General features: G+C 40.8%; 1 protein-coding gene across 3 annotated transcripts in view; it reads right to left on the bottom strand.

Moving 5' to 3' along the window:
- Positions 1-8,195: 8,195 nt before the first annotated feature.
- Positions 8,196-15,688, bottom strand: part of dnaaf11 (dynein axonemal assembly factor 11) — a 100,103-nt gene continuing 92,610 nt past the window's right edge. For all 3 annotated transcript variants that reach the window (XM_014139094.3, XM_014139098.2, XM_014139095.3), the window contains one exon: positions 8,196-8,657. In XM_014139094.3, coding sequence (XP_013994569.3) covers positions 8,519-8,657 — 139 coding nt within the window. In that variant the 3' untranslated portion in view covers positions 8,196-8,518. The remainder of the gene's footprint in view (positions 8,658-15,688) is intronic.

The following is a 15,688-nucleotide window of genomic DNA, read 5'->3' as shown; positions in this document are numbered from 1 at the left end:
TAAATTAGTTCCTAAATATCACTAATCAAGACGTGGGTGCCTCAGATAGCAAATGAAGCGGAGTGGGCATATTTCAAATGTAATTAGATTGTAAAATAATTCAGGAAAAAAACTACGTACAGGCAATACCAGCAATCTTCATAGACCTGCCATATCAAAGAGTGTTCCCATTACTTAGGAATAAATAATATGGCTCCATTAAGCTCCATTTTGCAAAGGGCATGTTTTTTTCTTCACGAACAGCAGTTCAGAATTAAATTGGGGAAGTCTGGTGTTTTCTACAAACATTACACACATTTTTCTGTTAAAACCTGTTAGGGCTAGGGGGCAGTATTGACACGGCTGGATAAAAAACATACCCGATTTAATCTGGTTACCACTCCTACCCAGTAACTAGAATATGCATATACTTATTACATATGGATAGAAAACACCCTAAATTTTCTAAAACTGTTTGAATGGTGTCTGTGAGTATAACAGAACTCAAATGGCAGGTCAAAACCTGAGAGATTCCTTTACAGGAAGTGGCCTGTCTGACCATTTCTTGAACTTCTTTTCCATCTCTATCATTTACTAAGGATCTCTGCTCTAACGTGACACTTCCCACGTCGTCCATAGGCGCTCAGAGCCCGGGAAAAAACAGAATGTCGTCATTCCAGCCCCAGGCTGAAACACATTATCGCCTTTCTCAAGTGGCCGATCAAGGGACACTGGGCTTAGGCGCGTGACCCGACCGCCCCCGCCTTTGGGATTTTTTCCTCTGTTTGCCGAAAAGGAGATTCCCTGTCGGAATATTATCGCTTTTCTACGAGAAAAATGTCGTAAAAATTGATTTTAAACAGCGGTTGACATGCTTCGAAGTACGGTAATGGAATATTTAGAATTTTATTGTCACGAATTGCGCCATGCGCGCGACACTTCTTTACTATTTCGGATAGTGTCTGGAACGCACGAACAAAACGCCGCTATTCGGATATAACGATGGATTATTTTGGACCAAACCAACATTTGTTATTGAAGTAGCAGTCCTGGGTGTGCATTCTGACGAAGACAACAAAAGGTAATCAAACTTTTATAATAGTAAATATGATTATGGTGAGTGCTAAACTTGCCGGGTGTCTAAATAGCGAGCCCGTGATGCCTGGGCTATGTACTTAGAATATTGCAAAATGTGCTTTCACCAAAAAGCTATTTTAAAATCGGACATATCGAGTGCATAGAGGAGGTCTGTATCTATAATTCTTTAAATAATTGTTATGCTTTTTGTGAACGTTTATCGTGAGTAATTTAGTAAAATGTTAGCGAATTCCCCGGAAGTTTGCGGGGGGTATGCTAGTTCTGAACGTCACATGCTAATGTAAAAAGCTGGTTTTTGATATAAATATGAACTTGATTGAACAAAACATGCATGTATTGTATAACATAATGTCCTAGGGTTGTCATCTGATGAAGATCATCAAAGGTGAGTGCTGCATTTAGCTGTCTTCTGGGTTTTGGTGACATTATATGCTGGCTTGAAAAATGGGTGTCTGATTATTTCTGGCTTGGTACTCTGCTGACATAATCTAATGTTTTGCTTTCGTTGTAAAGCCTTTTTGAAATCGGACAGTGTGGTTAGATTAACGAGAGTCTTGTCTTTAAATTGCTGTAAAATAGTCATATGTTTGAGAAATTGAAGTAATAGGATTTTTAAAGTTTTGAAAATCGCGCCACAGGCTGCCAGTGGCTGTTACGTAGGTGGGACGCAAGCGTCCCACCTAGCCCATAGAGGTTAAAGTTACTGTCACGGGTATCGTCGGTGAAGGAGGACCAAAATGCAGCAGGACTGTGTTTGTTCATTTTGAACATTTATTTAAATCAAAACGAACACAAAAACAACAAACAAGAGAACGAACGATCCACTGTCAGTCTGGCAAGGCACAAGGCTAACAGAACAATCTCCCACAAATGACAAACACACCCTAATATATGGGACTCTCAATCAAAGGCAAATAGACAACACCTGCCTTCAACTGAGAGTCCCAACCCCAAATAACCAAACATAGAAACAGACACACTAGACTAAACATAGAATACCTGAAAATCAAACAGTGCCCAAAAAACCCCGGAATACTTAAATCAAATGCCCCTTCAACAAACACACCATCCCGAACCACATAAAACGAATATCCTCTGCCACGTCCTGACCAAACTACAATACCAATTAACCCTTATACTGGCCAGGACGTGACAGTTACAATCTGGGATTCAAAGAATAACAAAACCGTCAACCCCGCCACTTGTTTTGGTAAACAGTTGTGGGTTGGGGATGGAGAAATATAACCACTCTCAAATTTAAAGACGGTGCTATAGATGCAAGGACTGACCATGAAATCAAAATTATAGTTTTAACCATATTTCTAAGCTAGACAGTGTTTGTTAACAATTACATTGTTTTATAGAATGGAGTAAAATAAGCTTCTAATAGGGGTTCTGATAGAGTAGTTGAACTAAGCTCATGAGGCATTTAAAAGTTGTATTCTTCAAGAATCAGTGGCAAAAATTCTAAAACCAGTTGCTGAAATTCTAAAATGTTCACCCAATTTCAGTTTGACATTTAAAACCTTCTAAACCACTGAAATATATTTTCGATAACCAAAAAGATTGTATTTTCAGCGGTTTGAAGCGGGTATACATAACTGAAAGTGCAAAAGCTAAACTTAATGTTTAGTCAAGAAGCAAGTTCAGGGAGTGAACAATTTAATAAATAAACAAAACATAATACAAAACAAGAAACACGAACAACGCACAGACATGAAACTGAAACACCTGGGGAAGGAACCAAAGGAAGTGACATATATAGGGAAGGTAATCAGGCAGGTGGAGTGCAGGTGAGTCTGAGGCGCTGGTGCGCGTAACGATGGTGACAGGTGTGCGTAATAATGAGCAGCCTGAGGCACAGGAACCTGAGCCGGCTGAAGCGCCGGAACTTGTCGAGCCGACTGTGGCATGGGAGCCTGCCGAGTCACAAGAAATTGGCGAGCTAGCTAAGGCACGAAAGCCTGACGAGCTAGTTGAGGCACCTCGGTAGACTTGGCAACAAACGCTTGACCAACCAACCGAGTCTTGAGAACCTGATGTGCCGGCTGAGGCATCCTCGGTTGCTCCAGCAGCGGCACCCGGACCAGGCGTCACCTTCCAACACAAAAACTAAAAAACACTCCCTGATACTCCCCTTTGGTGAGGCATTATTCTGTAATGTGTGTCCTGGGAAGCACGTTCAGGGAGTGAAGAATTTAATAAATAAATGAAACATAATACACTGCTCAAAAAAATAAAGGGAACACTTAAACAACACAATGTAACTCCAAGTCAATCACACTTCTGTGAAATCAAACTGTTCACTTAGGAAGCAACACTGATTGACAATACATTTCACATGCTGTTGTGCAAATGGAATAGACAACAGGTGGAAATTATAGGCAATTAGCAAGACACCCCCAATAAAGGAGTGGTTCTGCAGGTGGTGACCACAGACCACTTCTCAGTTCCTATGCTTCCTGGCTGATGTTTTGGTCACTTTTGAATGCTGGCGGTGCTTTCACTCTAGTGGTAGCATGAGACGGAGTCTACAACCCACACAAGTGGCTCAGGTAGTGCAGCTCATCCAGGATGGCACATCAATGCGAGCTGTGGCAAGAAGGTTTGCTGTGTCTGTCAGCGTAGTGTCCAGAGCATGGAGGCGCTACCAGGAGACAGGCCAGTACATCAGGAGACGTGGAGGAGGCCGTAGGAGGGCAACAACCCAGCAGCAGGACCGCTACCTCCGCCTTTGTGCAAGGAGGAGCAGGAGGAGCACTGCCAGAGCCCTGCAAAATGACCTCCAGCAGGCCACAAATGTGCATGTGTCTGCTCAAACGGTCAGAAACAGACTCCATGAGGGTGGTATGAGGGCCTGACGTCCACAGGTGGGGGTTGTGCTTACAGCCCAACACCGTGCAGGACGTTTGGCATTTGCCAGAGAACACCAAGATTGGCAAATTCGCCACTGGCGCCCTGTGCTCTTCACAGATGAAAGCAGGTTCACACTGAGCATATGTGACAGACGTGACAGAGTCTGGAGACGCCGTGGTGAACGTTCTGCTGCCTGCAACATCCTCCAGCATGACCGGTTTGGCAGTGGGTCAGTCATGGCATTTCTTTGGGGGGCCGCACAGCCCTCCATGTGCTCGCCAGAGGTAGCCTGACTGCCATTAGGTACCGAGATGAGATCCTCAGACCCCTTGTGAGACCATATGCTGGTGCGGTTGGCCCTGGGTTCCTCCTAATGTAAGACAATGCTAGACCTCATGTGGCTGGAGTGTGTCAGCAGTTCCTGCAAGAGAAAGGCATTGATGATATGGACTGGCTCGCCCGTTCCCCAGACCTGAGTCCAATTGAGCACATCTGGGACATCATGTCTCGCTCCATCCACCAACGCCACGTTGCACCACAGACTGTCCAGGAGTTGGCGGATGCTTTAGTCCAGGTCTGGGAGGAGATCCCTCAGGAGACCATCCGCCACCTCATCAGGAGCATGCCCAGGCGTTGTAGGGAGGTCATACAGGCACGTGGAGGCCACACACACTACTGAGCCTCATTTTTACTTGTTTTAAGGACATTACATCAAAGTTGGATCAGCCTGTAGTGTGGTTTTCCACTTTCATTTTGAGTGTGACTCCAAATCCAGACCTCCATGGGTTGATAAATTGGATTTCCATTGATTATTTTTGTGTGATTTTGTTGTCAGCACATTCAACTATGTAAAGAAAAAAGTATTTAATAAGATTATTTCATTCATTCAGATCTAGGATGTGTTATTTTAGTGTTCCCTTTATTTTTTTGAGCAGTGTATAAAATAAACAACGCACAGACATGAAACTGAAACACCTGGGGAAGGACCTCAAGGAAGTGACATATATAGGGAAGGTAATCAGGCAGGTGACGGAGTCCAGGTTAGTCAGATGAGGCGCTGGTGTGCGTAACGATGGTGACAGGTGTGCGTAATAATGAGCAGCCTGGTGACCTAGAGCGCCGGAGAGGTGGTGTACGTGACACTTAAGGATAGGAAGAATAGAGCTACCATGTATCAAACGTGCATTTAATGAGAATGGCCAATCTATAACTCATATTTTTTTCTATATTGTTTCAGACTCGCTTTTGATAAGAATGACAGATTTATAACTCATATTTCTATCTGAATTACGTCAGGTCGCGCAAAACATAATTCAGCTTTAATTCAAATGTACAAAAATGGATGTACCAATTGAAGTAAAGGAAAAGGGGGACTTTATTGGGGTTACAGGAACAAAATAAATCCCACGGAAGTCTTAATTTAGTTTGGACAGCATTCACTGTGAAGAAAAATGTGCTTTGGTAGGCAACTGAGGGAGGATTCACATGAAACAATACTATAGTACAGTGCATTCGGAAAGTATTCCGACCCCTTGACTTTTTCCACATTTTGTTAAGTTACAGCCTTATTCTAAAATTGATTAAATAGTTTTTTCCCTCATCAATCTACACACAATACCCCATTATGACAAAGCAAAAACAGGTTTGTATACATTTTCTCAGTACTTTGTTGAAGCACCTTTGGCAGTGAGTACAGCTGCCAAAGGTGTGACACTACAAGCTTGGCACACCTGTATTTGGGGAGTTTCTCCCATTCTTCTCTGCAGATCCTCTCAAGCTCTGTCAGGTTGGATGAGGAGGGTTGCTGCACAGCTATTTCCAGGTCTCTCCAGAGATGTTTGATCAGGTTGAAATCTGGGCTCTGGCTGGGCCACTCAAGGATATTCAGAGACTTGTCCCGAAGCTACTCCTGCGTTGTCTTGGCTGTGTGCTTAGTGTTGTTGTACTGCTGGAAGGTGAACATTCGCCCCAGTCCGAGGTCCTGAATGCTATGGTGCAGGTTTTCATTAAGGATCTCTCTGTACTTTGCTCCATTCATCTTTCCCTCAATCCTGACTAGTCTCCCACTCCCTGCCGCTGAAAAACATCCCCACAGCATGATGCTGCCACCACCATGCTTCCCGGTAGGGATGGTGCCAGGTTTCCTCCAGACGTGACGCTTGGAGTTCAATCTTGATTTCATCAGACCAGAGAAGCTTGTTTCTCATGGTCTGAGAGTCCTTTAAGTTCCTTTTGGCTAACTCTAAGCGGGCTGTCATGTGCATTTTAGTGGCTTCCGTCTAACTACTCTACCAGAAAGGCCTGATTGGTGGAGTGCTGCAGAGATGGTTGTCCTTCTGGAAGGTTCTCCCATCTCCACAGAGAAATTCTGAAACTCTGTCAGAGTGACCATCGGGTTCTTGGTCACCTCCCTGACCAAGGCCCTTATCCCTCGATTGCTCAGTTTGGCCAGGCGGCCAGCTCTAGGAAGAGTCTTGGTGGTTCCAATCTTCTTCCATTAAAGAATAATGGAGGTCACTGTGTTCTTGGGGACCTTCAATGCTGCAGAATTGTTTTGGTACCCTTCTCCAGATCTGTGCCTCGACACAATCCTGTCTTGGAGCTCTACGGACAATTCCTTTGACCTCATGGCTTGGTTTTTGCTCTGACATGAACTGTCAATGGTGGGACCTTTATATAGACAGGTGTGTGCCTTTCCAAATAGAGTCCAATCAATTAAATTTACCACAGGTGGACTCAAATCAAGTTGTAGAAACAAGGATGATCAATGGATACAGGATGCACCTGATCTCAATTTCAAGTCTCATAGCAAAGGGCTTGAATACTTATGTAAATAAGGTATTTCTGTTTTTATTTTTTAGAAATGTGCAAACATTTCTAATAACCCTGTTTGCTTTGTCATTATAGGGGTATTGTGTGCAGATTGATGAGTTAATTTTTTTAATCCATTTTAGAATAAGACTTAAAAATGTAAAAAAATGAAGCGGTCTGAATACTTTTCCAAATGCACTGTATACTATGGTATAAATAATATAGTATTTACTGTAGTGTTTTTGCTGACTTTACTGTAGTATACTATAGTATATTCAGTTAACTATAGTATAAATACTGTAGTAAAAGGAAACTATAGTATATAGTAATTCATGACTCTCTATGTCCCCTATCATCCCGGCCGGCTCGGTTCTCCCCTCCTGCTCCGTGGCTTGACGACTCATTGCGAGCTCACAGAACAGGGCTAGCCTCCCTGCGGACCTGGCATCTTTTCACTCCCTCCTCTCCACATTTTCTTCCTCTGTTTCTGCTGCTAAAGCCACTTTCTAACACTCTAAATTCCAAGCATCTGCCTCTAACCCTAGGAAGCTCTTTGCCACCTTCTCCTCCCTCCTGAATCCCCCCCCCCCCCTCCCTCTCTGCGGACGACTTTGTCAACCATTTTGAAAAGAAGGTTGACGACATCCGATCCTCGTTTTTTAAGTCAAACGACACCGCTGGTCCTGCTCACATTGCCCTACCCTATGCTTTGACCACTTTCTCCCCTCTCTCTCCAGATGAAATCTTGCGACTTGTGACGGTCGGCCGCCCAACAACCTGCCCGCTTGACCCTATCCCCTTCTCCAGACCATTTCCGGAGACCTTCTCCCTTACCTCACCTCGCTCATCAACTCATCCTTGACCGCTGGCTACGTCCCTTCCGTCTTCAAGAGAGCGAGAGTTGCACCCCCCCAAAAAGATATAGATGTACTATTGTAAAGTGGTTGTTCCACTGGATATCATAAGGTGAATGCACCAATTTGTAATTTGCTAAATGACGTAAATGTAAATGTAATGTCATGTTTTTGCAGATTGTAGTATACTGTAGTATTTACTGTAGTGTTTTTAAGGACTGTACTATTTACTGAAGTGTTTTTGTTTCATCTTTAACATACTGTAGAAGTAGAGGCTTTCTCCTTTAGAAAACCTACTAGAGAAATAATAAAAACACATTTTCTATAACCTGTAACCTGGACTCTGAACAGCACTTCTACTATTTTCTACAACCTGTCTGGAACACAATACTTGGTATGTAGGTTTCTTACTCATGGGTGGTACAAATTGTGATATGGAGGACGGGAATGGGCAGGGTATATACAAATTAAATAATGTAGTATTTACTATAGTGTTTTTTGTATGCAGATAATACTGTAGTATTTAATAAAGTATTCTACAGTATACTACACTATTCTATAGTAAGTACTACAAATAAATTGAGAGATACTACAGTGTGTACTAAACTATATTATTTTTTTATGTGGGGAACATCACCAATGTAAACAGGAAAGGATATAAGTCAGTTCAAATAAAAATGGACCACAGAGCAACTAAACACACGTACAGGAAGGTTTGTGGTACTACCATCATAACTTAATACACAATGATATACTGTACTGACATCTATGAGCATCTCTGACTTGCACAACATTCAAACAGATCTGTTGGATAGACATATCTTGCATTTACTGTATTAAATATATTTTTACATTGATGTCAGATGATATGAAGATTTATGTGTTCACAAATTTGTCAGACCAATTTTTGATTTTCACTCTCACATCAAAGGGGGAACGTCTGGGTTGTCCACAAAGTTATCATAGAAGGAGGTCTGCTCTCCAGCCCTGTTCTCTCGTGTGACAATGTTGGCCAAGTCGACCCCCGAGTGTTTACTGGGATCCACCTCCAACCTCTTCCTATAATGGGAACAAATACCAAGTTAACCAACCCATATGGAAAGGATTTATACGATTATGGCTGGCTTCCTTAAAATAAATCTTTCCTTCCTTCCAAATGTGTACATCAAATACTTTCATTATACTGCTGCTCTTGACTGGTACCAGGGAACCAAATGTAATAGTCAGGGAAGTGCTAAATAATGCATGTGTGTTATTTATAAAGTATGCACAGTTTATAATACTACACATAATGCATATTACAAACACAAAGAGTACATTACACACACATAAATACTCCACGGCAGGACACACATCACTTTATGGACGGCAGATAGCCTCAAGTTATTTGTATTTATTAAGGATGTCCATGGGGTCCACCAACATTAAGGCAGTTATATACAATTAAAAATATTACATGACATTACATTTCATAACATGTTTCACAACACATTAAGTGTGTTTTCCCTGAGGCCACTACCCTACTACCACATATCTACAATACAAAATCCATGTGTACATGTGTGTAGAGTGTGTGTGTTAGCATGTGTATTTGTATGCGCGTGTCTGTGCCTCTTCACAGTCCCTGCTGTTCCATAAGATGTGTTTTTTTAGCTGTTTTTTTTTACATCAGTTACCTGATGTGGAATAGAGTTCCATGTAGTCATGGGTCTATGTAGTACTATGCGCCTCCCATAGTCTGTTCTGGACTTGGGGACTGTGAAGAGACCTCTGGTGGCATGTCTAATGGGGTATATGCATGGGTGCTAGTAGTTTAAACAGACACCTCGGTGCATTCAGCATGTCACTACTTCTTACAAAAACAAGTGGTGATGAAGTCAATCTCTCCTCTACTTTGAGCCATGAGAGATTGACATGCATATATTTAAGTGCCACCCCTACTGCCCTGCCATGTTCTGAGCAAATTGTTATTTTCCTTAATCCTTCTTTGTGGCACCTGACCAAATGACTGGACAGTAGTCCAAGTGCGACAAAACTAGGGCCTGTAAGACCTGCCTTGTTGATAATGTTGTTAAGAAGGCAGAGGATGGCTTTATTATGGAAAGACTTCTCCCCATCTTAGCTACTGTTGCATCAACATGTTTTGACCATGACAGTTTAAAATCCAGGGTTACTCCAAGCAGTTTAGTCACATCATCTTGCTCAATTTCCACATTATTCATTACAAGATTTAGTTGAGGTTTAGGGTTAAGTGAATGATTTGTCCCAAATACAATGCTTTAAGTTTTTGAAATATTTAGGACAAACAATTCTTGCCACCCATTCTGAAACTAACTGCAGCTCTTTGTTAAGTGTTGCAGTGATTTCACTCGCTGTAGTAGCTGACGTGTATAGTGTTGAGTCATTCGCATACATTGACACACTGGCTTTACTCAAAGCTAGTGCCATGACATAAGTAAAGGGCCAAGACAGCTGCTCTGGGGAATTCCTGATTCTACCTGGAATTTGTTGGAGAGGCTTCCATTAAAGTACACCCTCTGTGTTCTGTTAGACAGGTAACTCTTGTCATGATGTGCCCTGGGGGAGGAGCATAGCCCCCACCCTCTCTCTCTCTCCACAGTTTTAGGGCTTTACGACAGGTCATAAATACCTGGTAGAAACTTCCATGCAGTTTTGAGGGAGAGAGTCCACCAGAACAAAAAGCTTCTCTTAGTTCAAAACTCCTAATCCCCAAGATGGGAGAACTAAACAATATTTCTACTTTTGAGAATGTGGGAATGGTCCGTGGACACTTAAGTGACAGTCATGTTGAGTGTGTTTCATTTGGTGATCTTATGAAAGACAGGAAACACACATAACTGTATCTCTTCAAGTGTACATTTCCCAGCTGTCAGGTTTACATGTAAATATTGTGAAATGTACGTGATTTAAATATGAACCTGTTGTTGAAAAGATGTAATGTGATGTTAACCTTCTAAATGAGAGTATGGATTTTCATATAAAGATTACCTAGTCATTGGCCATGCCCATGGGAGCATAGACAATACGTTAGGGTCATGTAAACCCCTTTTCTACTCCAGAGTATAAAACCACCCATTACAAAATGTACATTTCATGCCAAAGAGACCCACAGTAAGCCAGACATCTCGAATGGTTAAGAAGTCAGAGAATGCCGGGACAGGAGTCCGCACGTTGGAATGGCTACAATTCTATAGGCCACGGAGACCATACAGCTGTAGTTTTGGCTACATGGCTGGAAATGGTTCAACTCTGAGACTAATCGATCACTACAGAATAAGAGCAAATTCAAGATGACACGAATTACTAGTCTGCAGCTAGAAATTACGTAAACCTAGAACAAGAATTACCGACAACTGCTGAAGCATCTATTCTATGAGAACATTTCCGAATGGTACTCTGAAGTACAACCACGAAAGACATTGTGACTTCTGGGAAAGTTAACCAGAGACTCTGATGAAATCTACAGGAAGATTGAGGATTCCAACAGAGAAGACAACAACGACAAACGGGCGTAAATATATAAATTGCAATTGTTCTCGAATGAGCGGCCATTCATGTGCAAAGGATTAGCAATTCAATGAATATAATTATGGACTGTGTGTAGTGAATCCATTTTGTCCTTCCCTGTGGCTCAGTTGATAGAGCATGGTGTTTGTAATGCCAGGGTTGTGGGTTCGATTCCCACGGGGGCCAGTACGGGAAAAAAAAATAAGATAAGAGCGTCTGGATAAGAGCGTCTGCTAAATGACTAAAATGTAAAACGTCTTTCTCAGTCCCCACCCCTTTTCTTTGTCTACCAAGCCGTCATATCGGCTTAGCCCACTAGGGGCTTTTCTATCATTGTTAGTAACCAACATCTACTGTTTGTTTTATGTATTTCTGTGATTATTTAGTTAGTTAGTAAATAAATAATGAAGCCAATTTGTATACTGTTGATTCATTATAGAAACTAGGGTTCTTGCAGATAACCAATAATTTTACCACGTTTGGAATGAGACTAATGAGGTAACAAATTAATAATTCATTAATAGAAGACTAATTGATCAGATATTAAAATATCTGAAGAGTTATATTTGGAAAATTCTAACTTTGTAATCTCAACATTTTCTGTGGAGCCCCGACTTCCTAGTTAATTAATGTTTACATGATTAGTTTAATCACGTAATAATTAAACCTAGAGAAATTATTTTATATAAATAAGTCTTCACATTTAATGATAGTCCAGACACAACACTCGTTATCCACATTATAGCAGGCGTGTAAAGCCATAACACATACGTTTTTCCAGCAGCAGACTATGATCAATGATGTCAAAAGCCACACTGAAGTTTAACAAAACAGCTACAACTATCTTTTTATCACCAATTTCTCTCAGCCAATCATCAGTCATTTATCTAAGTGGCGTGCATGTTGAATGTCCTTCCCTATAAGTGTGCTAAAAGTCTGTTGTCAATTTGTTTACTGTAAAATAGCATTGTATCTGGTCAACAACAAAAAAATCCCCCAAATTTACTAAGGATTGCTAACAGGCTGATTGGTCACCTATTTGAGCCAGTAAAGGGGGCTTTACTATTTTTGGGTAGCAGAATTACTTTTCCTTCCCTCCAGGTCTGAGGGAACACACTTTCTTGTAGGCTTTGATTGAAGATATGGCAAATAGGAGTGGCGATATAGTCCGCTAATATCCTCAGTAATTTTCCATCCAAGTTGTCTGACCCAGGTGGCTTGTCATGGTTGATAGACAACAATAATAATAATGACCTCTTATTCACTATATTAGGCCCAGCCTTTTGAACTTTGGTTTTCCTAGATATGGCTACTATATTATGATCACCACATCCGATGGATTTGGATACTGCTTTCAAGCACATTTCTGCAGCATTAGTAAAGATGTAATCAATACATTTTGATGATTTCCTTCCTGTGCTGTTTGTAACTACCCTGGTAGGTTGACTGATAACCTGAACCAGGTTGCAGGCAATGGTTACAGTTTGAAGCTTTTTCTTGATTGGGCAGCTTGATGAAAGCCAGTCAACAATTAGGTCCCCCAGAAAATATACCTCTCTGTTGATATCACATATATTATCAAGCATTTCACACATATTATGCAGATACTGATTGTTAGGACTTGGTGGTTTATAGCAGTTTCCCACAATAATGTGCTTTAGGTGAGGCAGGTGAACCTGTAGCCATATTACTTCAACAGTATTTAACATGAGATCCCCTCTAAGCTTTACAGGAATGTGGCTCTAAATATAGACCGCAACACTGCCCCATTGGCATTTCTGTATTTTCTGTAGATGTTATAACCATGTTTTGCTACCACTGTATCATTAAATATATTATCTAAGTGAGTTTCAGAGTCAGAATATGAATGTAATTTGTTGCTAGCAAGTTATTGCTTTCATGAACCTTGTTTCTTAAGCTTGTCAGTTGTAGACATGACAATGTTATTTATGTTTGAGCTGATAGTGCAGTGTGAGCTGGACACATCCGACTTCCTACTAGGGCATACCGCCTCAGTGCTAATAGTATAACTGCCAACGTTGGAGGCGGCTTATGGTAGAGAAATTATCATTCAATTCTCTGGCAACAGTTCTGGTGGACAATCCTGCAGTCAGCATGCCAATTGCACGCTCTCCCTCAAAACTTGAGAATTCCATGGCATTGTGTTGTGTGACAAAACTGCACATTTTAGAGTGGTATTTTATTGTTCCCAGCACAAGGTGCACCTGTGTAATGATCCTGCTGTTTAATCAGCTTCTTGATATGGCACACCTGTCAGGTGGATGAATTATCCTGGCAAAGGAGAAATGCTCATAGTATAACTGTATCATTATAGGTATGATCTATGTGAGTTTCAGAGTCAGAATATAAATGTAATTTGTTACTAGTAAGTTACTGATTTCATGAACCTTGTTTCTTAAGCTTATCAGTTGTAGACATGACAATGTTATTTATGTTTGAGCTGATAGTGCAGGGTGAGCTGCACACATCCGACTTCCTACTAGGGCACACCGCCTCAGTGCTAATAGTATAACTCTGGTTCATAGGCACATGATTACTGTATACAATAGCTGTAGGATTGACAGAGGCATTCAGGGAGTCAGGTTACTTACATTGTGACTGCCAACGCCCTTGGGATAATGTACATTTGCTGCAGCATTCCAACAACTCAGCGACACAATGGTAGGGATTATCTGAGCTGGGCTTGGGTCATTGAAAATTAATTGTCTCAATGCAGCCTTGAAATGCATGAACATTTACATTAACAATGTCTACACTGTATTTCTGATCAATTTGATGTAATTTTATTGGAAAAATAAATTGCTTTTCTTTCAAAAACAAGGACATTTCTAAGTGACCCCAAACTTTTGAATGGTGGTGTATTATTTTCCCCTAACCCTACCCTCCCTCCCCTAATTGGAGTAAACTAATGGACAACAACACTTAGGCTTCTACTTCCAGCTTATACATACGAAATACATTTTACAGACACAGTATATTTTACAATAGTTATCTTTTGTTTGTTTTTAGTTTTCACTCAACCCCTCCTTCTATTTGCCATTAATCTTTCACCTGTGCTGTTTCACAAAAGTTCTGAACTTTTCTATTCTCATAGATTCTGCATATTGTAAATGAAAGATAAACACGTTTGTTAAGAGTGTAAGAGTATTATTATACTATTGATCGATAGATTTTTTTAAATCACCCAGCAGTGCTATTTGCAGAGTTAGCTCCATGTAAATGTGTCAATTCTTCAGCCATTCCTGAACCTTTGACCAAAAACAAGCTACATATGGACAGTACCAAAACAAATTCTGTCATTATTCTGTCTCTTCGCAGCAAAATTTGCAGAGCTGGGATAGTTTATCCCCCATATATATATATATATATATATATATATATATATATATATATATATATATATATATAACATTATATTGGTTGCAAGAATTTTAAATCAAGCATCGTTTTGTGAATCAGTTCATAAACCATGTGCCACTATTTTGCAATCTATATGGCACAGCTGTACATTTTTTGGTCAATAAATAAAAAACTGATATACTTTTTATTTACAACAATTTTCTTTAGCCAATTTTGGTCTTTAATGCATTTACAAAGATTATACTGTTCTGAATTATTTTGACCCCCAATTTTTTTTTTTTTTTATCAATTAGTATATTTGACTTTAACCATAATATTTGTTGCAATATTTATTTTGTTTAATCTGGTGGAATAAACTGAAATTGCAACCAACTTTGTTTTAAAAATAGCGATATTATGGAGATTTTCTAAATAAATGACCAAAAGTGAGAGATTGTAATCTGAATAAAGGGAAAAAGGCCATTCTTGAACATGGGGTGAGACATTCATACTAATCTGTTTGAGAACCAGTTCGCATTTAGAATGGCGCCGGAGGGGATGGCTGCTGTTTTACGGGCTCCTGACCAACTGTGCTATTTTGTGTGTTTTTTCACATTGTTTATAACTTATTTGGTAAATAATGTTTCTGCCACCATCTCTTATGACCGAAAAGAGCTTCTGGAAATCAGAACAGCGATTATTTACATCCAACTGGATGAAGATGTTTTGTTGAACGTGTCGGATGCGAAAAATTTTGTGCTGCCCCCGGACCAGTCCCAAATCCCTGTCATTCGCATGAAGAGGAGACATCGATACAGGGGAAGCAGAGCCAGGTGCCTTGTGAGAATTCGATAGCGAGTGGGTAACCCGCCTCTACCATTCATCCTATTGGCCAACAAACAAGATGAGCTGCGTTCGAGACTATCGTACCAATGGGACATTAAAAACTGTATTATATTATGTTTCACCGAGTCGGGGCTGAACAACGACATGGATAATATACAGTTGGCTGGGTTTTCCGTACATCAGCAAGACAGAACAGCTACCTCCGGTATGACAAGGGGTGGTGGTCTGTGTCCATATTTCAATAACAGCTGGTGTGCGAAAAGCTAATATTTTCGCTCAATACAGAAGTGGTCAGATGATGCAGATGCTAAGCTACAGGGCTGTTTTGCTAGCGCAGAGTGGAATATGTTCCGGAA

Source organism: Salmo salar, chromosome 14 (assembly GCF_965601325.2).
Source record: "Salmo salar chromosome 14, fSalSal1, whole genome shotgun sequence".
Classification (NCBI taxonomy): domain Eukaryota; kingdom Metazoa; phylum Chordata; class Actinopteri; order Salmoniformes; family Salmonidae; genus Salmo; species Salmo salar.
The sequence above is the reverse complement of the archived record's forward strand: the minus strand, read 5'-3'. Positions and strand labels throughout refer to the sequence as shown.